Source organism: Ursus arctos, unplaced genomic scaffold, assembly GCF_023065955.2.
Source record: "Ursus arctos isolate Adak ecotype North America unplaced genomic scaffold, UrsArc2.0 scaffold_13, whole genome shotgun sequence".
Lineage (NCBI taxonomy): Eukaryota > Metazoa > Chordata > Mammalia > Carnivora > Ursidae > Ursus > Ursus arctos.
In genome coordinates, this window is record NW_026622797.1 from 1,675,981 (window position 1) to 1,699,170 (window position 23,190).

General features: G+C 49.7%; 1 protein-coding gene and 1 long non-coding RNA gene across 7 annotated transcripts; one reads left to right on the plus strand and one right to left on the minus strand.

The window, feature by feature from the left end:
* Positions 1-1,027: 1,027 nt before the first annotated feature.
* LOC125283637 (uncharacterized) lies at positions 1,028-13,460 on the minus strand. 4 transcript variants are annotated; one of them, XR_008958896.1, is made up of 5 exons: positions 13,199-13,460; positions 5,028-7,300; positions 4,539-4,666; positions 2,694-2,863; positions 1,028-1,691 (listed from the first exon to the last, which is right to left on the minus strand). It is a non-coding gene; the product is annotated as an uncharacterized LOC125283637 (long non-coding RNA). The 4 variants fall into 4 exon arrangements; XR_008958894.1 differs by adding an exon at positions 11,690-11,888 and having other exon boundaries at positions 4,539-7,300; XR_008958895.1 differs by having other exon boundaries at positions 5,028-11,888.
* Positions 13,461-13,464: 4 nt separating this feature from the next.
* DACT2 (dishevelled binding antagonist of beta catenin 2) lies at positions 13,465-22,904 on the plus strand. Of its 3 annotated transcripts, XM_057310881.1 has the most exons (5): positions 13,765-13,843; positions 15,323-15,527; positions 19,152-19,284; positions 19,643-19,885; positions 20,489-22,904. In XM_057310881.1, the coding sequence occupies exons 2-5, from the start codon at positions 15,354-15,356 to the stop codon at positions 22,102-22,104; spliced, it is 2,166 nt and encodes a 721-aa protein (XP_057166864.1). In that variant the 5' UTR covers positions 13,765-13,843; positions 15,323-15,353; the 3' UTR covers positions 22,105-22,904. The 3 variants fall into 3 exon arrangements, with proteins under 3 accessions (XP_026343787.2, XP_057166864.1, XP_026343789.2); XM_026488002.4 differs by lacking the exon at positions 15,323-15,527 and having other exon boundaries at positions 13,465-13,843; XM_026488004.4 differs by lacking the exon at positions 13,765-13,843 and having other exon boundaries at positions 15,371-15,454.
* The last annotated feature ends 286 nt before the right edge of the window (positions 22,905-23,190 follow it).

Below are 23,190 nucleotides of genomic sequence, written 5' to 3' on the forward strand. Positions count from 1 at the left end.
TGGTCGTGGCAGTTACACTCTGGGAGTTGAGATTTGGGAATTTTTTCTCTTTTCTCCTTCTTTTGCTTGTCAGCATTTTCCAAATGTTTCATAATAAACATGTATTACTTTTATAATAACAAGAAAACAATAAAACATTTTAAAAGTAAGTGACAAATGCGTGGGAAACAAGCAGACCTCACTGTGGTTGCCGTTGGGATCCGGTGGCTCCAGGCCCCGGGGGGACCATGGCAGGACTGCCCACATCCGGCTTACCCGTCCCAGGGGTCTCTGCAGCCGCACAACCCTGAGGCCCTGGGAACGCACAGAATGCTGGCGACAGTGAATCAGTAGGTGCATTCAGAAGGTGCTCACTACGGACACCCTTAACTATGATTTATCATCTTAATGAAGTGTCTGGATTTCCTTCTTCCTTTCGTTTCCTGGGAAAGGTCTGCGGTTCCTCCCTGCGTACGACCTAGTTAGTAATTCCTTGGTTTATTTAAGCCCCACCTTGCCGGACGGGACACTTCACAAGGCTCACGCCGACACGTGCGTTCTGGATACGATACAGCAACAGGACATGGTCAAGAGCCAGCCTTCCTCCCTTGAAGGAAAACCAGCAACTCACAGGGTTCAACCCAGTAGACAGCGCGACTCGATCTTGGAACAAAGGTCTGAGAACTTACGTGATTTTAGTTTCGCTCGGCTTACCCCCGGCTGGGGGTTCACGTGTACCATGCAGAATCTACATGACCTTGACGCTGACTTACATGAAGCACTTGGAGGTCACGGCTGCCTGCAACAGCTGAGTATTTCTGCTAAATTAGTGCTTTTCTTCCTGCCCCTCCCCAAACCTGTAGATGATTCTGAAATGCTTTCTTCCCACTCGAAAACACTCTACACTCATTCATTTATACTCTATTTACATGCTCCAGATAGGGTCATTCACCAAATGTATCAAAATGTTTCCTTAATCTTGTAAATATTTATCATACAAAATAACCATAGATGTACACAATATAATAAAGAAGGGAAAAGACTCCTATTTCTTTTAAAAAATTTAATTTAAAAAAAAAATCTATTTTCAAAAACATTCTTGTGTGATTTTAATACCCTTTCCTTAAATAAAATGTGTTCAGATCATTTGCGTTACTATCTCATCGTGTACTGAACGGTTATCTTTGGATAGTCTCCTATGTCTCAGAGTTTTAAGTACTGGGTTCATAACTGCAAACCTTCTCATGTCTCTCTGCGCTTCTGGAATTCCTTCTGGAACATGCTCGAATCTCCTCTCCCGTTCACCCTTGTGATCAGCAGACCGAACTTCTCATGTCAGTGATGACCACGGGGTGTGTCTTCAGCTCCACTCCGTGGGACGCATGCCAACAGCTCCACTGCTAGCATCACCTGTGCACCTGCTGGCTGCCCAACACCGTTCTGACTGCTCCATTGCTGGCTCTTTGCTTCCTTACGACTGGTTTGTAGTAACTACTGTTACAACCCTTATTGCACAAATAATGAAGCCGATGCTTAGAGAGACCAAGCTGAAGGTCACATGGAGTCTTGGAGTCTTTGAGCTTGTCTGGTCACATGGAGAAAAGGCAACGCCAATGTCAGAAATGTCCATGAGGATGCGAACTTCGGCATGAGCAGCTCCGGTGCAGGGAATCGTGGTGGCCGTTCGGACCCAGAGCTCCACACATGTCCCCCTAAAATAGAAAATGACAAGGACTTAGCCACTCACTTCGTGGTGTAACTATGGGTCCCTTCATCTTCACCATCTCCCATCCTCAGTCAGAGCTCAGGGCTTCCTGTGGGCTGAATGCACAAGCCAGGCTTGGCCTCCGGACGGCCGGGGAGGAGGGGCGCGGCAAGCAGCCCCTCGGGGTCCGCGAGAGCCACGTGCAGCAGCCCGCTCACGGACAGCAGCCGGATGCACCTGGGAACAGGGTCTTGGGAGCCGAGACGCCCGTGACTCTAAGCCAAACCTCCTTCTAAGTCACTTCATTTGCAGGTAGAAAGAATTGGCTCTCACTGCTTCCTGCAATTACTTGAACTAAAGCGCAGGAGAGTCATCAGCAAACCATGTCTCTGCCCACAATTAAACAATCACTTAATTTAATCTAATGCAAAATGGTTTCACAAACATGTCGGATACAGAAACTTACCCATAAGTTTCCTATTTCTCAAAGATTAAAGAGTGTCCTCACCTTTAAGTGTTTGATTGTGGATGATGTAGTAGTTTCTAGAAAATAGTAACTGTGGACGTGTGTGCGGCACTTTTTGGGACTCCCAAGCAGGGGGTGTGTGTCTGGAAAGGAGTGATAGATGTGAACACACAGCCGGGAGGCAGGTGTCATCCTGGCCAGAGCACTAACACCCGACAGTGTTTTCAATAATTTCAATAAGGTTCTTTCTAAAATACATAATTACCACTTAAAGAAAACAGCTACTATAATGAATTGCCTCTCAATCAGTTAGGGTCCTATGCTGAACAATTTTTTATTGTTTTTATTGTGTTACCAACGGTTCCACACATTACTAAGCTGTCGTCTACATTAAGTGGTCCCAGATTTCTCCCATTTTACAATATTTTTGACAACATCTCCTCATATCTCTAATATAGAGCTCTAACACACCCATAATAAATATCCCAATTAAATTTTTGACAAAAGATTTGAACAAGGAAGACATACAAATATTTTACATACATCAGAAAAGATGTTTGAGGGGCGCCTGGGTGGCTCAGTCGGTGAAGCGTCTGCCTTCGGCTCAGGTCATGATCCCCGGGTCCTGGGATCGAGTCCCGCATCAGGCTCCCTGCTCAGTGGGGAGCCTGTTTCTCCCTCTGCTCCTTCCACTGCTCATGCATGCTCTCTCTCTCAAATAAACAAATAAAATCTTGTTAAAAAATGACCATGACTCGACTATGAACACAGTGCAGCTTTTCGGTTTTTAGCAGGGGACACACACACACAAATACATGATACTTTGCCGTACACGTCTACACTACCATGTGCTGATGTAAGGACACAGACGTCCAGCGACTTTATCACAGATTATCTACCATCTCAACAATCCTGGGGCAGGAAACTAACCCAGCAGGAGGTCATCAGGAAAGGAATTCAGAAAAAAGTGTTACTGAAATGATACTCTAAATTCATGCATGCACAGACAGAAAACAATGAAGAAATAAAAGGCATTAAGATGTGACTTCATTTTTAATAACTAGGAACACTACTGGCCGTACGTCAGCCCGTTTACTCGGCTACCTGGTACCTACCTGCTTCCCAGGTTGAAGAAATTCCCTGTGACTTTGCAAATCAAGCCCAATCAAGTCAAAACGCCTGCGTCTGAAAGACTGCTGTCATTTTGTGAGGTTTATAGTGGCTTTAGGCAAAGTACAACAGGGAAATTGCAGTTGTGACAGCGCTTCCTTCCCTAGTCCAACCTACTCCAACACGCACAGCAGCACCTTCTCTGTGTTTGCCCCCAGGGGGCCCTCGCTAGGGGAAAAGCTTCTCCAAAGTTCTGTGGAGCTTCCTGCCTTTGCACTGCCCATCGAGACACAAGGACGGCCGGCATTGCTTCCAAATAACCCAGTTTACGTGCAAAAGCCAAACACACAGATTTCTTAAGGCACCTCATGAATGTCAAGAAAACTGAAAACTTATTCGAATGTGAATTCAGACTTAGCAAATCTTTTCAGTTTCTCGAAACCACGGAAGCCTCATCACACAACAAACCCATTACCACGAACGTGAGCCTCGTCAGACAACTGCCATCCCCCGCGGCGCACTGGGACAGAAGCCCAATGTTGACCGCGTCCCTCCTGCACCCAGGGCCACGGGGCCGTCTCTGCGTGTCTGCGTGGCCCGCTGATAGAACGCTGCCTCGTCGGGGGACCGCCATTCCCCTTATTAAGCAGACAGGATGGTTCGAGTTGGGGTTATAGCCCTGCTGGCAACCTGCCCTGGCCCCGCAGGCGGGAGGCTCCCATCTCTTCACGCAACGGGGCTCCCTGCCCAGGAGCTGCAGGGATGTGGAAGCGGTCCCCGAGCCGCAGACGCACGCAAGCCCCACCTGCAAGTCTGGTCGGGGCGACATCATCAGGTTCCAACCATTTCTTAGGAGATTATTTTATAGATAAAGAAAAATCTATCTGCTGACCGATGCACTTAAGCGGCACCTGACTGCATCATCCCCACTTGCCTTTGGCAAGAGTGTGATTATTAATTTAATACGGTTGGTTTGAATGCATAGAAGCCAGTGTGTATTTGCTACAACTTTATTAATGTGCCATTCCCTTCAATCAAAATAAAGCTGTTACAGTCTTTATTGAGCACTAGCTGAGGAATATCTGTAACTGCCTTCACTTTAAAAATTTCCTTTGACTACTGTACAAATGTGGTCCTATCACAGCTAGAGAGGCTTGAAGACAAAATTCAGCTGCTATCTTTCATTTTATAAGTCACAGAGAGCCCCTAAATTTTTAACGTTTTTATTTAGTTACACAGGTAATGCTTGTAGAAAAATAAAAATGGCTGGTGTCTTACTCTTGATTTCAGCTCAGGTCATGATCTCAGGGTTGTGAGATTAAGCCCCGTGTCGGGCTCTGCACTCAGCGTGGAGTCTGCTTGAGATTCTCTCTCCCTCTACTTCTGTCTCTGCCCCTTCTCTTTCTCTAAAATAAATAAATAAATCTTAAAAAAAAAAAGAAAGACTAAAGTTTGCCAAAATAGTGACTTCAAGTTGAAATAAGAATTTTTCAAGTAAGACAATAATCATAAAAGACATCATAAAAGGAAAAAAAAGAAGAACATATTAAGTACTGATATGTTGAGAATACCACAAAGTTGGAGAAAAACAGTAGATTGGGTGGGGGGGAGGACGTGACCAACACCCACAACAAAGAACAGCCAGAACACGCAGGAAGTTCCTACCAAACAGTAAGGTGAAGACAAACAGTGAAGATATGAGCAAACAGGCCCAGTGGTAAGACGTAAAAGCTCTTAACAGATACCCGAAGGGGTGGTCGCACTCACTAGGAGTCGCAGTGTGTTCACCGGAGAAACGCGGAGATACTACATTTTTACCACTCAAAGTTTTCAAGAGGAAGACATTCGGTATCGGCAATGACGTGGGTCTGGAGTTTGCACTAACATACTGCTGGCCATTGCTATGATCTCTCTGAAAGAAAATCTTGCAATGTTAAGATAAAAACACAGATGCTCTCAGACATCAGAAATTCCACTCCTGAGAACACAGACTACAGAAATAAAAGCAACAATAACAAGGCCACATGTATGAGAATGCTTTCTGCAGTACTGCTATGGCAGGAAGAAAGGGAGCAACCAAATGTGCATCAACGAAGTGAGATTCAGCGCGTCCACGTAGTGAGACAGGCTTTATCTGCTAAGAGATGGATGCTGATGGAGCTACAGAGTAATGTGTGTAGTGTAAGAACTGAAGGGATGCAGCAGGTGATGGAGGGCAGAGGGAGGGAGACGTGGACAGACAGACAGTAGAGAGATCACAGACAGAAGATAAATGGGAGAAAGAAAGAAGAAAGAAAGAGAAAGAAAGAACAAGAAATGAAGGAAAAGGATGGATGGATGATGGATGGATGGATAAGTGGATGGATGGGTGGATGGGTGAGTGGGTGTGTGGATAGCTGGATGGATGGATGGATAGACTGGCAGACAGGTGACAGATAGAGATGAAGTCATCAAGGTGGGAAGCATCAGGTGTGAGCATGTGCACGCCCGTCAGTAGGGTGCATGACACGAGCACAGCATCACTTCTGCGATCTTCCCACCTCAGATGCATAACCTGCACCAGGAGGAAACCTTAACAAAATGAAAGCAAGGAGCATCCTTCACAATAACTGGCCCATAATCTTCAAAAGTACAGTCATAAGTCAAGAACGGTTTGAGCCCCTGCTCCGGCCTGACTGAGACCAGCAGGATGGGACAGGTAAATGCACTGGTCTGGATGGAATTGCTCTGACCCGAAGGACTTTGATGGGATAATTGGTGAAATCTGAATTGAACATTAGGTGGTGATTATGAATCAACATCAATTTCCTGAATTTAATTACTAAAATCAATGATTAATTATTAATTACTTTAATTAATTGATTATTTTAATTATCGCCGACTTAGGATAATGCCTTTGTGTGTAGGAAATACACACTAAGGCATTAAGGTATTAATGGTGATAGGGCAACAGGTCATCAACGCATTCTCAACGGGTCTGGGAAAAAAGGAGAAAGTTCTTTATACCGAACATATGACTTTTTCATAAGCTTGAGACTTGCAAAAACTGTTGAACGGCAAACATTTCTGGTGTATTGTCATATAAAATAGTGCATGGAGCACATGTGTTCCTACCAATACCAGATGAAAATGGTAGTAAACACACAAACAAAAGCAAAGTATCCCTCCACCTACAATCTGTGTAAATGAACACACCCCCGCGGGGGGCGCGGCGCCGGTTCCACAAACACGGCCCCTCACGTCTGACGCTGGGGTGTGCACAGCACCCAGCCGGCTCTGTACTCTCTCACTCTGCCACGAAACCAAACTCAAGTACCACGTACAGTTCCCTATTGCCTCACAGGTGAACGGCATCCAGGCACCCTCAGTCACAACAGGAAAGAGAGTCAAAGGGAAACAGAAAAGCTGACACCATACAGAACAGAGGTGATGAAAAACAAAACAGAAAGTTCGTATCCAGAGAGAGATTCAAGAAGCTACTGTATCCACAAAATAAAAATGATGTGACATAAAAATGATCTGGAATAGGGGCGCCTGGGTGGCTCAGTCGTTAAGCGTCTGCCTTCGGCTCAGGGCGTGATCCCGGCGTTCTGGGATCGAGTCCCACGTCAGGCTCCTCCGCTGTGAGCCTGCTTCTTCCTCTCCCACTCCCCCTGCTTGTGTTCCCTCTCTCACTGGCTGTCTCTATCTCTGTCTAATAAATAAATAAATTCTTAAAAAAAAATGATCTGGAATAAGGTCCATTGACTTTCTTAATTGGACGGATACATAGCTTTACAGCGCGGTATGCAAACACTAATAGTTCAGACAATGTGGTTAGGAAGAGATGAGAAAAGGCTAAAACTCAAAAGTGCTCCTTCTTCTCAGACCTTCTGTGTCCTTATGTAACAAAATCCGGAGGCTGGTGATGATGTAGTGAACAGTACAGGTAACAGGAGATTTGCTGTTTGGGAATCAGAGGCATTGGCCCAGGAGGCCGGACTCCTGACTTGCACACCCAGGTTCTGGCCGGCTCTCCAGGGCCCAGGAAATGGCATTCTCTGTGGGTGTAAACAAAGAAAGATAAAGTGCCTCAGAAATGGACAAGAATTCCAAGTTCATGGAAAATAAAGGATAGGACCAATGAAGCAGGAATGAGACGAAGGGTGGGAAAGCTGGAGAAAATACTGCAAGGGAGCCTGGGGCCTTGGTACAAATCCACTTCCCTGCTGGGGGCCTGAAACTGTTCTCTGGCCTCAAACCCATTCTCGGGGCACTTGTGATAGAGGAAACCACTTTCATCTTGTGTGTGTGAGAGGGAGAGAGAGCAGAGTCCACTGCTGTCGTGATTTAACAATGAGCAATGGGGAGAGGGTTGCCTTAGACAAGAGAAAGCTAACTTTTCTGGACCCCCTTTCCGCCTCTGACACTAGGGACAGGAGACAACGGCAGAAGAAAGAAGTACAAGATATTGAAATTCCTTTTATTTCTCACATTCTAAGACAACCTGAGATTCCATGCCTGACTTTTCCTCCCTAACGCCGTTCCACGTGACAGCTGTCCTCACTGTCCTCTGCAGAAAAGCTCCAAATTCAGACGTAGGCCAAGCAGGCGAGGTGAACCCACAATCTGTTCTTAAGGTCAAGACTATGAACGCAATCTAAGATGGGGCAGGACCCAGCATTTTCCCAGTAACAAGTTCTTGTCCACTGCAAATGAGGTCTGAGCAATGCCAACTGGAGGAAGGAGAGGCCAATGAGTGAAGAATCCATTTCAATAAATTAGAAAAGGTAATCTAGTAAATTATACCCAGAGTAAATAGACTGAAGCAAATAATGAGGAAAATAGACTGATGGATGAGAAAACAAACAAAAACGGGATCAGCAAAGTCAAAAGTTGGCGCTTTGAGAAAACTGATAAAATCGCTACACTATTGCTAAGGCTGATCAAGGCGGCTGGGCAGGGGAAGGGAGGAGGAGAGAAAGCGCAGTAGCCAAATGATCGGAAAACAGCTGGGCAGGGAGTACACATATTTGATACATCTTTGTAGACAATATTATAGAACACTTATGTCAATGCAATTGAAAATATGGACACAATGACAAACGATCTGGAACAATACACCTGTAACAAACTGATGAGGAAGAAACAGAAAGTCTGAGTAATTACAGTTATTCAAGGACTTTGGGTCATAATTTAAAACTTTTACACCAAAAAAACCCAGGTATAGATGGCTTCGTTAATGTTCTACCAAACATTTAGGAATAAAATTATCTTAATCCTACACAAACCCTCGCACTGAATATCAAGAAGGAGTATTTTCACTCGGTCTGTAAGGCCAGCATGGCGCTGATTCTGGAAACCTGAGAAAAAATACACAAGAGAAAAGGAGGGCCTGACCTCACTCATGAAAACGGATGGAGAACTCTAACACAAAATACTACCAAACTAAATCCAGCAATATATAAATGGGGAAAATACGTCATGACCAAATTGGTTTATCCAGAAATGCAAGGTTAGCTTTTTATTTGTAAATCAATTAACATAATTCATATTAATAAAAAAAGAAAAAGTAGTATAATCATTTCAATAGTAGAAAATACAGTTGGTAAAATTAAATATCCATTCTAAAAAAGAAGATAACTTCCTTAATCTGATAAACAGATTTACAAAACACATTCAGTAAACGTCATTTTTAATGGTGAAATGTACAAAACCTTCCCACTGCCCTTGGAAATGAACATGAATGCTTGGCATCATCACTGTTTTGACATTGTACTGAAGGTCCTAGCCATGGCAATAAAGCCAAATAAATAGATAGATGGTAGCGAGATAGATAGGTAGGTAGATAGATAGATAGATAGATAGATAGATAGATAGATAGATAGATAGATGGTATAAGGATGAAAAGAAAAAATTAAAACTTCCATTAGTCACAGATGATATTAATGTATATGGAAAAAAACCTTTAAAAACCTAAAGATAAATTATTCAAGGGAATAAATGAGTTTAGCAAAATTGTTAGAGACCTTCCTGGTATTTCTGTATATCATCAACAAAAATAAAATAAATTTTTAAAAGGTAACATCAACAATAGTATAAGGAAAAAAAACACTCAGAAAGAAGGGATAAACCTTGTGAAAGATGTGCAAGATCTCTACACACAAAATTATAAAATATTATTTAGAGACATTGAAAAAATCTTTATAAATAATGGGGTATTTCATGTCCATGGATTAAAAGAAGTATTATAAAGAGACCATTCCTTTCCAAATGTAACTACAGAGTTAACGTGATCCCCATCGAAATACCAACAGGCTTTTTGTAGAGATCTAGCTGCTGATTCTAAAGTTTACATAATATTGTCAAGTACCAAGAATACTGAAGGCACCCTTGAAGAAAAAGGGGGGTGAACATGCTTTACTGGGTACCACACATCATAAAAAGCCACAATAATTAGGACAAGTGCCAGGATAGGCAAACTAATCAAATAGAAAAGGGAAACCAGAACAGACCTAAATATATTTATGACAAAGGTGGCAGTGCACCACAGCTCAAAGAGGACTGGTTTTTTGGTTTTTTTTCACCAAATACTGCACTAGGATATGTGTTTGACAAAAATAGTGATTCCGCCTACCTCATACAATACATAACCACTGTAGGTGGATTGTAGCTCTAAATGGAAAAAGTGAAATAATACAGCTTCTAGAAGCAGCATTAAATAATATCTTGAAGTGCTTGGATGGGCAAAAATTTCTTTAAAATGGCACAAAAGGGGTCAATAATAAATAAGAATACAGAAAAATGAAGAGTTTCTATTCTCCAAAAGACACCATTAAGAGAGTCCACAGATGGGAAGAAGACAGATAACAAGGGCTCATATCCAGTCTAACCCTCTCTCTGTCTCTCTTTGCAGAAATGTAAAGGAAGAATCATGAATTTATCTATAAAGAAAATCTAGCATCTGGGACCTTCTTCACTACACTCATTATAGAGCTGAGAAAACTGGAGGCAAGGGGTCTTGGAGCTGAGGTCTCATAAGTTCCAGCCTAATGCTCTTTCTCCACTACTACACAAGATAAGCACACAGAACCAAGAAAACAACAACAGCAAAAAATCATAGGATATCCTGGAAAACTCAACAATACAAATGCTCAAGAAACTACGAATCAAAGGGAATTTTCTCTTCCTGATAAAAAGGCATCTAAGAAAAACCTGCAGCTAACATCAGACTCAATGGTAAAAGACTGAACATCTTCTCAAAAATCAGCAACAAGACAAGGATACCTGTTCACAGCACTTCTGTATGACATTGTATTGGAAGTTCCAGACAGAGCAATAAGGCAAGAAAAAGAAATTAAAAGCATCCAAATATGAAAGGAAAAAAGTGAAACTATTTCTATTTCCAGACAACATGATCTTGTAAACTGAAAAAATGAAGGGAATCCACTAAATATCTACTAGAACTAATAAATAATTCAGCAAGTTTACTGGGATCTGTACACCAAATTCAACTGCTCATTTCTATAAACTAGCAATGAACATTCTGAAAATTAAATTAGAAAACATTTCCATTTACAATAGTATCAAGAAGAACTTTGTAAATATTTTTATTTAGAAATAAATTTAGCAAAGGAAATACAAGACTTGTACACTGAAAACTACAGAGCACTGTTGAAAGAAATTAAAGACATAAATATATGGAAAGACATCCCATGTTCATGGTTCAGAAGACTTAACCTTAAGGTAGCAATACTTCTTCAATTGATCAACAGATTCCATGCCATCTCCATCAAAATCCCAGCCAACTTCTTTGCAGAAATTGACCAGCCAATCCTAAAATCCATATGGAAATGCAAGGGACCCAGAATAGCCAAAAGAATCTTGAAAAAGAACAAAGTCGGACAACTTACACTTTCGGACTTTAAACCTTACTACAGAGCTGCGGTATTCAGAGCACTGTGGAATTGGCATAAGAAGGACACATACACCAGTGTAACAGAACAGAGAATCCAAAAATTGATTTTCTGGACCAACTGATTATCAACAAGAGTCTCAAGACAATTTAATGGGGAAAATGGTGGCTGGACAACTGCACATCCACATGCAAAAGAATGGACTTGGATGCCTACCTCATAACATGCATAAAAAACAACTCAAAATGGATTAAAGACTTAAATATAAGCACTAAAACCATAAAAATTCTTAGAAAAAAGCACAGATGTGATCTCTGACGTCTGGTTGGACAATGGTGTCTTAGGGCACCCAGAGCACAGGCAACAAAAGAAAAAATTAATAAATTGGACTGCATCAAAATTAAAAACAATTTTGCTGCAAAAAGTGTACTTTTTATACACTCTCAAGTGTATTACTCCACAAAAGGGAAAAGATCATTGTAAATCATACATCTGATAATGAAATTGTGTCTAGAATGCATAAAGAATACTTACACCTCAATAATTAAAACCCAATTTTAAAAATGGGTAAAGGGGGGCGCCTGGGTGGCGCAGTCATTAAGTGTCTGCCTTCGGCTCAGGGCGTGATCCCGGCGTTCTGGGATCGAGCCCCACATCAGGCTCCTCCGCTATGAGCCTGCTTCTTCCTCTCCCATTCCCCTTGCTTGTGTTCCCTCTCTCGCTGGCTGTCTCTCTGTCAAATAAATAAATAAAATCTTAAAAAAAAAAATGGGCAAAGGATCTGAATATACATCTGTCCAAAGAAGATACACAAGTGGCCAATACATACATGAAAATATGCTCCTCGTCACTAGTCACATGGAGATAAAATCAGAATCACAGGGAGATACCACTTCACGCTTACTGAGATGGTTATAAGCAGAAGGACGAATGCTGGCATGGGCGTGGGGATACTGGTCCTCCATTTGGTGCTGCTGAGAATATAAGAGCCTGTCCATAGTGTGGCTATTGTGGACATTGCGGCTATAAACATTGGGGTGTAGGTGCCCCTTCAGATCACTGTGTTTGTATCCTTTGGATAAATACCCAGTAGTACAATTGCTGGGTCACAGGATGGCTCTATTTTTAACTTTTTGGGAACCCTCCATACTGTTCTCCAGAGTGGCTGCACCAGTTTGCATTCCCGCCAACAGTGTAAGAAACGTCCATCGACAGATGAATGGATAAAGAAGATTAGGTACATTTATACAGTGGAATACTACTCAGCAATCAGAAAGAATGAAATCTTGCCATTTGCAAGGATATGGATGGATCTAGAGGGTATTATGCTAAGCAGAATAAGTCAGTGAAAGACAAATACCATATGAAACCAAACAGAGGAACACAGGGGAAGGGAAGGAAAAATAAAATAAGACGAAAACAGGGAGAGAGGCAAATCATAAGAGACTCAACTACAGGGAACAAACTGAGGGAGGTTGGAGGGCAGGTGGGGGGGGCTGGGGTAACTGGGTGATGGACGTTAAGGAGAGCACTTGATGTAATGAGCGCTGGGCGTTATATACAACTGATGAATCACTAAATTCTACCCCTGAAACTAATAAAAATAAACAAACAAACAAATAAATAAAAGCAGTCTGTTAGACCTTCAAAAGATCTACCACAGTAGTTCCCTACTCAGACGTCTACACCCAAGGGAAGTAAAAATATACAGCTAAAAGTTAGCACGTGACTTTCTACAGCAGGTTAGCCGTTGTAGCCAGAAAGTGGAACCTTGTGATGGCTGTGAATACAGGAGGAACCACTGAACTGGACACTTTAAATAGGTGAATTATAATGATACGTGCATTGCATCTCAGTAAAGCTATTATTACCAAAAAAAATAAATAAATTGGGGGGATTCCAACTGCAGATACACATTAGGAAAAGTGGATAATATGTTTTTCAAATCTATAACAAGCTTAAAATGGTAACATGGTCCTTACAATGTGGTACTGTCCCAAGAATTTATCTTAAATTTAAAAAAAAAAAAAAAAAAAGCTTAACCTTTCACCGCGTTTGTTCCCCTTTCGGCCCTTTCCGGCTTTCCTGCTGGGGTCCTCCTTCTCCTCTGGTCCCCTCTAGACTCACCGCAGGGCTTGGGTCCCAAGGCCCCCAAGGGCGCGGGGCTCCGACGACTGGGCGGGCCCGGGGGCGGCCGCTGTGACCTCGGGGCGTGTGCAAACACCGCCCTCCGCGGCCACCGATAGGTCCCACCCCACCTTGGAGACCTGCGGGGCGGGGGCGGGGAGAAGCGGCGCAGGAGGCCGCGCGCGCGGCCGGGAGGCTCCGAGGAGGCTCCGGGAGGCCGCAGAGGCCGAGCGGGCTCCGAGGAGGCCACGCAGGCTCGGGGGAGGCCAGGCAGGCTCGAGGGAGGCCAGGCGCGGGATGTGGGCGCCGAGCGGCCCGCCGGGGCCCGCAGGCTGGGACCGCCGCAGGGTGGGCGCCCGGCTACGCGCAGCGCTCGCGGGGCTGCACGAGCTGCAGGGGCTGCGCGCCACGCAGCAGGCGCGCGTGCGGGGTGCCCTGGCCATGCAGCCCCCGCCGGGACCCGCCGCCCCCCGCGGCCCCGAGCACCCCGAGCACCCTCGCGGCCCCCGCGCGCACGAACTGCGGCTGGAGGCGGCGCTGGCGGCGCTGCAGGAGCAGCTGGTAAGGAGCGCGGGGCCCCGGGGGTGCTGGGGCGCGCGGGGCGGCGGGGAGCCGTGCCACCTGGTGCGGGCAGCGCGGCGGCTGGGCCGTCCCACTGATTGAAGGGCACCCTTTGGGATTTCAGGGGACGCGATTCGGGTCCAATGAGAGGGCCGCGGAGGCCGGAGGCATAGGGATCAGGATCCTGATCCTGAAAGGCGCCCTGGGGCTGCACCCTGGCGCTGCTTCCCTCCCCGCGCAGAGGGGCTTTCCGCGTGCTTTCCTGTTCGACTTCCGGGGCTGTTCTGATAAGAGCGCCTGAAGTCCGTTCGTCCTGGTGGGCGCTGCTTGGGATCCTGGTGTCAGGGCCCGGATACAGGTGTCCCTGCTGCGCAGGCTCGGGAACAAAAGTGCCTGCGTGCAGGACGCAGCCCGAGTTGTCCCCGCAACGTGCTCAGGTTAAATGGGGTCCTGTCATTGCAACAAAATGTTGAGGAAAGCAGGTATCGCGTGAAAGCTTCTTCAACTTTAAACTGTAACCTGACCTGTAAAATGAGGCGTGTCCTCTGAATCCCACAGGCGGTGGAACCGGGAACCTCTTAAGACTGCTTTACCTTCGTGTCTCCAAATGCCAGCTCCTCTTTATAGCATTGAAGACACTCAGATTGTCGCTCCTCCCGTGTTTAATCTGCTGTAGGCTCTCTCTCCTCACGAGCTTTTCCAGTACTGCAGTATGCTTTAAAGGAGAGATGAAAGGGCAGTATAGAACGATTCCTATCTGATGGCGTTAATCCTGGTACTCCTAAGAGGAATTTTTTAAATTCGGAATGTTTGAAAGATGCGGCTGTCTTCACAAAGCAGCCCGGATGGTTCTGCAGCCTTGTGATCAGCTTGGCTCCGAACGTTACCGGCTTATTAGGTGTTCCTGGATTCCGGAATCTGGAGGACGCCTCCCCGGACTCTGGTCGTCTTCCCCTGTTGCAAAGGACAGGCGGAAGGTGGAGGGAATACAGCCTGGGCCCTGCCCGTGTAGCCTCCCCTCTGCCTGTGACTGAGCCGCTCTGGAGCGGGACCGTCTGCCTTGTTTTACCCGCCCTTAGTGGTCTGTCCGGGCTCCGCGGTGTCGGCACCCAGAGCTCCGAGGCCACAGCAGCTCACAGAGATGCATGGCTCCCGGGGACGAACGGGGAGCTGCCCAGATGCTGCCCAGATGCTGCCCTGATGCTGGCCAGTAGGGCAGGGGCACAGCTGATGATTAACTTGACTTAAGTAATACACAAATCAGACTTGTGAGTCGTCAGCCTCTAATTACAAGTAGCCTTTGGAAGAGATCAAACAGGTTTTTTTGTTTAATTTTTTTTTTTTTATGTGGGAACCAGAAGGAACACGTAGACTTTTCTTCAAACTTTGTTCTTGGCATGGATTACGTGATCAAAAGAGAAGAATAATTGAATTTGTGTGACATCAGCTAGGGCTTAACACTTTTACATTTTCTTGCAGGGAAAAAAATAGGAGTAATATTAGTTCCGTGATGAAGAGCATAGTCAAAGCCTTTCGTCCCCAGCACGGTCGCAGACCTCACAGCCCCGCTCCTCACCCCCACACTGGCGTGGACCGGGCGTCACCGTTCAGGTGTGAAGACAGGAAGGACTCGCAGCCACCCCTCGGCAGCTTGTGCTGCAGGAGCTCCCCAGTGGGCATGAGTGTGAGCGTTTCGGGGATTTAAACTGCAATTAGGAACTTAGCACAGTTTGCACGTTAACAGTTACAGACGGGCCGCACCTGAAGGGCCGAAGGAGCATGCAGTAGGTGCTTAGCAAGTATTTGGTGAGCAAATAAGGGAGCGACTTCCGTTGCTCTCACAGAAGAGAACATTTACTGTCTCCCTGTGCTAGATTTCTGAGCTAGTGATGCTCCCGTGACCCCCGAGCAGGGCGCCTGCACCTCTCTGGCCAGTCCTGTGCTTATCCGTTGATCACTTCAGGGAGATCTGTCCTTCCCTCACAAGTGGCTCCCGTCCAGGTTTCATAGGAGTTAGGTGCCTGGCACACTGACATCACCTGGGATGCCCTGGAGGAGGCAGGAAGCCCCACCTTCCAGCAGGGGGCGCTGCCAGCGTCGGTGGGACAGGTGCAGGTAGCTGCAAGTGAAGAAAGGTTCTGGGGACCCTGCAGTGAAATCTTATCCTGAAGAATTTCCCAGGAGTTGACTTTGCTGGTCGTGACTTGTCCTCAGAGTGGCAGCATGCAGTGCTTCCTTTCCACTGGCAGGTTGTGGCATTAAGTACTCAGGGGCGGGCTGCTCTGCAGCATGAGCCTGAGGACCCGGACCGGCCATGCTCGCCTCGTGAGCTCACAGGGGCGTGAACTCGCTCGAGGTCACCGGTGAGGGCAGGGCATCCCCAGGACTGTGCCAGGCCTCTGTCCGGTACCTGCGAGGCTGATCTGTGCCCCTGGGGCCTTTGCTACTGATTGATGGGCCTCTTTTCCAGCCTGGCGGTCATGTTTACCCGCCAGCGGGGCCCAGGGGGCAGCCACGGAATTCACGTTTCTGTTTGCTTTGCATACTCTCGGCTTTTGAGGAAAGAACAAAGGTGTTTCAGACACCATGGGTGTACCCTGAACTTGAGGGCATTTGTTTTTTCCTTTTTGTGCTTTGACTCTGCCATAGAGGTTCGAGGAGACCAGAATACTGGGTCGTGGGTGGAAACCGAAGACAAGCAAGTGGAAATCAGACGGTTCTCTTATGGTCCCTAAAGTAAACATTTCAGAGAAAGGGATAAGCTGAATCTGTTTTTCATGGCGTTCCCCGGATTGCAGTTCTCAAGCTTCCTGGGATCGTAGGAAACCTTTGCGTTGCCTGGGAAGCTTGTCCAGATGCAGGTTCCCGGTGTGGCCAGGATCCTAGGAACCTGCGTTTACGCTCAGGTGATCCCACCTCCTGGGGAACTGTGGAGTGCGCTCCCTTCCCCCTCGGCCCCTTACACAGGTTGGGGGGTTCTGACACCATACGCTGCGCTGACAGCCGGAATGCTGGGGACAGAGGTGGGGAGGAGGTGGCCCCCAAGCTCACTGGCTGCTCTGACGGGGATCCACGTGACTGCCACGGTCCTGTTCCCCCAGCGCTGACATGTCTGCAGGCTTTTCTCTGCAGAAGAAATACATGGAGAGAGAGACTCTGTGGCTGGGTTGCCGTAGGTCATGCTGTCCTGGTCACAGACCGAACTCAGGACTATTAGCACGAAGTTAGATGCCGAGAAGGAGTTAATGAAAAGCAGACAAAGAAACCCCAGGTGAGGGATGGGGGAGGGTGAATGAGAAGGGCGTAAATCCTGGATGGCCAAGCCCCACGGACTAGCAGGGGTCCTGAGGATGGTCTGTCATCTGCGAATCCCCGAGAGCCTGTGTGTCCGCGGCTTCTCGGCATTAATCAGAAACCACCCGCCGAAGGGCTGGCGGGCCAAACATTAATCACAGAGCAATTAATCTCAGCACAAGCACACAGAGGTGACTTTTTTTGGGGGGGGAAGAGGATCAGAGGGAGGAAGGACGTGAACTGGGACATCCAGAGGTGCCCTCCTCCTTCAGAAGGTCCAGACCATCATGATTTGGAAGCGAAGAGGCCGGATCGGTTTCTAAGCGTCGGGTCGTGTGTGACCTAACAGAGGAACCTACTATTCTGTTGGCGCTGTGGCCCGACTTCATGACAGGAAAAGAAAAGTCATTTACAATAAAAACACACACTGGCCCCTTTGCCTGAATTTCGTGTTCTTTATGGGGAGGGTAGTTGGCCGGAGCCCATCTTTGCATACCCCCTGGCTCTCTCCGCCACTGCTCTTCACCTGGGTAGCGTTTTCCTTTGTAAAAATATTCAGAGTAAGAAGCCAGGTGTTTAGGTTGGACGGGATGGTTCGGGGATTATGAAGTTTTTATTAAATTCAGGACTGGTTTTTGCTGTGAGCTGTTTACAGATAGTATTATGGCTGCGAGACTCCGTTGCTGTAACCCGTGGAGCTTGCTCTCAGAGCTCTGGATGGGGTCCTGGAGCAACGGGGAGTTGGGCACGGTGGCCCGGGCATGGTGGCCCAGGGAAGGTGGCCCACTTGTGGTGGCCTGGGCGTGGTGGCCTGGCGAGCAGTAGGCGCTGTGTCTGGCCCTGGGCTTCTCACCCAGCTCAGCTCACCTGGGCTGGTGTCCGAATGCTGTGCCCACGTGACTCTCTCATAAAAATCGGAAATTACTGCCGCCTGCTTCCCTCTTGGACCGCATCCTCATAGACCGAAATTACTGAAATAATTATGGGGCTCAGGGGAATTCCTCGCTTTCTGCATTAAATCTGAAACACAATTAATCATTTTCTTAAACAGGGTGAACCACATAATTACATTCATTCATTACTTGCCTTAAATTTAATTGTTGATGAAAATAAGAAATTTATGCAGCAGACCTTGAGGACGGTGTTGTCTTACAATCGAAAGAAGGAAGTCGGCGTTTGTGACGCTGTCCGTGCTCATTCTACATTCTACATTGTTTACGTGTGGGAACGTGTGCAAATACGTGTGATGGGCGTTCACCGCATACACATATTATGTATGTTATATGATTACACGCACACACGTTCGGCTGATGCTCGTAATAACCCATTTACGGCTGAGGGCTGCGGAGGACAGCGCCTCAGGGCAGAGCTAGGATGTGACCCTCCAAACCCAGAAGATTCTCGGGCAGATTTTGAGGCGCGCTGAGTCAGGCCCTGCCCCCTCCTGCCACGCCCCCGCCCTGTCCCCGAGGGCTCGAGGGCTCCACAAGGCCTGAAGAGCCACCTGCAAAGGGGGGGTACACAGAAGGGGGCCTTTTTCTCTCCTGGGACTTTCCTAGGCCCTTGGAAAGTCTGGGGTCACCCAGGGCCGGCTGAGTGAGAGAACATGGCACGTGAGCGTGGGAAAGTAGGTTCTTACATAAGCTCCGGGAGCAGCCGCTGAACAGTCGTCTGCGCCTCGTGCGAGAAGAGGTGCTGCTTCCGATCCCGCGGTTACGCTCCGAGGCTCCATCAGCCTCCTCTTAAAGGAACACCTAGTTGGGAATTGCTGATTTGTTTAAAAGTCTGCACTTGCGGGTGGGAAACGGTTGGCGGGGGAGGGCCGGGGGCTGTTTTCCTCTGGTGACCAGAGGGCAGGGGAATTGTCCCGGGGAGTAGAGAGGAGCTGTCGGCTTAAGGAGCTGGAGCCGTGGAGTTTGGAGGTTACACTGTGTGCCGGGCGCCGAGGTACCATGGGGCGCCGAGCTTGCTTTCTGCCTCCGACGGCTTTGTTTCTCACACTTGCCCTTCCTAGAACCGCTTACGACGCCAGGATGTCGGCCTGAAAACCCACTTGGAGCAGCTGGACCGGCAGATCAGTGAGCTGCAGCTGGACGTGCGGCGGCCCTGCAGCGAGGTGGCCGACAGTGACAGCAGGCCCAGCTCAGGTAGCCCACGTGCGGGGGCTGGTGCTGCAGGGGCCCTGCCTGGACTGGAGGCCCCAGTGTGCCGTCCCTCCTCTGACTACCAAAGGCACCAGGGAGGGAGGGAGAAAGATGCCGAGGCCTGGCCACATAGGGAGAGGGAAGCCACTTGCCCAGGAAGGGGGCAAGGCGGGGGGGCACGGGCGAAGGGGGCTTCCACGGACCGTGTTCATGGGGCGACAGTGGACAGGAATGGGGGGTCCCCGGCCAACTTCCCCAGTGCCCGCCTTGCTGAGATCCTGAGACCCCTTAGCACAAGGGCCCTGTTCAGGCAGGAAAGGGGCTGCTGTGCCGAGGTGGCTGACCGCCGCTCACCCCCTAGGCTTCTATGAGCTGAGCGACGTCGGCTCCTGCTCCCTGTCCGCCTCCTGCACATCCGTGTGTAGTGACCGCATGTACTCCTCCTTGGGCACTTTGCTGCCGGCTGACCCCGCGGCCAGGGCCGACGCGGGGGACTGCCGGCCCCGGTCAGCCGACGAGACCACCGTGCACGGAGCGCCCCTGCCCGCCTGGAGACCCCCAGCCACGGAGGAGGGCATGTCCCGGCCCAGGCCAGTGTCCACAGGTAAAGGAGAGCCGGGAAGGGGGGGAGGTCCCATGCCAGGTGGTGGGGGCGGCCGAGCACAGAGCAGGGAAGCCCTGTGTACGTTTGGTGCTAATCCACGGTAATAGTCCAGATTTTCTATAGGCTTGTTTTGGTATTTGGATAGAGACAGGAATACTTCTGTTCGTTATAGCAAGTCTGTTATGATAAAAAGCATTTTTTTCTTTTGATTTAAGTGGACATCAGAATGTAATTTTAAAAACCCTTCCAGAACTCTTACACACTTGACTGGCACCTGTCTGTCATTGGAATGGACACAGCAGCCAGAGCGACACAAACCTTGGGTGAATGAGGCATGGATATGACAGTTTCCGAGTCCAGGCTTTACCTCGCCAGCTGTGGCGGGGAGGGAGACCAGAGCGGGTGCTGGGGGTGGCGTGCAAGCAAGCCCTTTCTGCAGGCTCATGTCCCGGCATCGGTGTGCACCGTGGGCTGCTGCTCCTGCCGGCCTCCCGCCCACACCTGCACAGGGCACCGCACGGTCATGGCGCTGCACGGGAAGTGACACTAGGATTGTACTGGGGTCTCTCCTTTCACCTGTTTGCTCATTTTTCTCCTTCCCAGGTGATCTTGAAAGAGGCCTGCCATCCGAGATGGTGTTCCCGAAAGCCAGTGCAGACCCCAAGGCCACTTCCTTTCTCTGCCACGGGATGGACCTCCCAGCCCCCGTGCTGGACCCCAAGTACCAGCGTGACCTGGTGTCCAAGGGCGGCAGGGAGGTGTACCCGTACCCCAGTCCCCTGCACGCCGTGGCTCTGCAGAGCCCTCTCTTTGCTCTACACAAGGAGGCCCTGCAGAGTCATGGCCACTCGCCCCCTAGGGAGCCCCTTCCAAGCCCCACGGCCCTGGGCTCCATGCAGACTAGACCTGTCCTTGAGGCTGGCCCAGCTACAGCCTATATAGACAGGCTGCTGAGTCTGCGGGGCCGAGGGACCCCCCCAAGGGGCAGTGTGGGTGAGCAGGGACCCCCAAGACACGAGGCGCCCCCGTGCCCACAGGTGCTTGGTGGCCAGAGAGCAAACAGTGACAGTAGCCTAGAGAAGCTGGTGTGCGCCCCAGGGAGAGCAGGAACAGGTGGCATGCCTCAGGGGGGGGACACCAGCAGGGAGAGCTTCGAGCAGCAGGGACCTGCACTCCTCCCAGCCACCCCACACCCCAGCAGCCTTCCAGAGGAGGGACCCAAACCCCCAAGGGGCTGTGTCCGTGGGGAGACCATGGTGGGCTCCCCTGAGTCGGGGCATGGGCGAGCCCCCTCTGCCCACCCCCAGGCCCAGCAGCCGGCTCTCAGTTTCCAGGAGAGCCCTGTCCTGTTGCCCAGCAGGAAGGGGGGCGGGGAGAGCCCCACTCTGGCCCCAGGGTGCTGTGTCCACCCCCCGTTTGCTGACAGTGGAGCTTCCCTCCTGGGGCTGAAAACAGGCCACCTCAAGACAAAGGCTGTGAAGATCAAGAGAGGGGCCAGTGACAAGGTGCTGCGGTTTGGGGGGCAGCCATCCCCCGGGGGCACACTCGCAGTCCCCCAGTTGCCCCCCAAGTTGGGGGAGGGTCTCAGGAGGAGGCCCACCCTGGTGGGAGTGGCACCCAGCCGGTCCTGCTCTGAGCCCAGACTCTACCCCGTGCCCGTCCTGGTGCCCCTGCTGGTGGCCCGACGGGAGGGTCGCCGGGCCCCTGCCCCGGCCTTGTTCCCCTTGGAAGCGGCTGCTCTGGGGGCCGGTGGGGAGGCGCAGAAGAAGCAGCGCAAGTGGCTGTCCTCCGTGGAGATCTCAGGCAGCCTGGGGCCCCACAGACCAGCGGCCAGCAGAGCGGGGGGCCCGCGGCCGGTGTGTGCCCGGGCCAGGCCCAAGCTGCCCCGCCAGGATGCCCGGGTCAGGAGTGAGTCAGAGGGCTCTGAGCAGTCGGCCGAGGGCACCTCCCTGCTCCACTCCACTGTGGCCGAGACCAGTGAGGACGGGGCGAGCGACCATACCGCCAGCCACTTTGGGGACAGGGAGTCCAGCAGCAGTGACTCAGAGGCTGGGGCCTGGCCTCGGGCGTGTGCCCCGCAGCCCCCGAGGGCCCCAGGCGCCCGCAGGCCACCCCTGCCCCCAGTACCCAAACTGTGCCGCATCAAGGCCTCCAAGGCCCTGAAGAGAAAGATCCGAAGGTTCCAGCCGGCGGCACTCAGGGTCATGACGATGGTGTGAGGCCCACGGCAGTCGGCTGAGAGCCTCCCGGGCCGCACAAGGACCGGGGGTGCCAAGGGAAGCCGTCCTCCTGAGGACCCGCAGATGAGCACACGGCCAGCGCGGCAGGCCCTTTCCTGGCCAAGGACCAGGCTCTGGCTTTGTTGGCTGTTCAGGGTGTGGCTGCGGTTTGTGTCGTCTTTGCCGATATGGTTTCTCTCTGGAGTCACTCAGAAGAGGCTCGCCCCGTGGACCACGGTGGCTCTGGGGAGCGTTTCCCCGCCTCAGTGCAGACTGGTGAGACTGCCTCTGTGTCAGCGTCTTCCTGGGGTGGACATGCCCCCCGGTCCCTCGGCCCCCCAGCCCTGTTCTGCGTGAGATGGGCGGCGTGGTCACCCCCAGTCCTTCTAACCCAGGACTCCCAAAAAAGCATTCTCCTAAAGGGCCGGTTGTAGGGCAGTACTCGAGAAATCAGGGTGTGACTCTCACCGGAAGCCCTCACCGTGAATAAACACGCTATTTCGCCAGCCCATCTCCTGGCGAGCTGCCTGCTGCTTCCTACTGGCACGCGGTCAAGCCTGACTCCCCACCGCGGGGGCGCCCTCACCTGCGGTGGGACAATGCATTTCCCATGCTTGCAGCCCAAGCTGTGCTTCCAACCCACAAAACTGAGCTTGAAAGTGTTTTTGAAGGGGTGCCCAGCTGGCTCAGTCCATGGACCATGTGACTCTCGATCTCGGGGTTGAGTTCAAGCCCTGCAGTGGGTGTGGAGATTACTTAAAAATAAAATCTTTTAAAAAAAAGTGTTTTTGAAAAAATAACCTTTTTTGGTGTTTATTTTTCAAAGAAACTGCCCCTCAACTTTTCCAGGATTTTCAGGGAAGCTGCCTGCTGAGTATTGCAACATTTTTAATTCCTAAAGCAGCTGTATCTTGAATCCCTCCCAGCTGCCCCAAGTGCTTCCCTGGGCCTGGGGCCAAAAGAATGAGTTGGGGGACGTCTACACTGTGGAGCCTAGGGGTGGCTGGGGACCTCAGCCCCTCCCCCGGGGCTAAATGCACGGTTGGCCAGAACTTGGGAAGGAGAGACAGTAAGAAAACCAGCCAA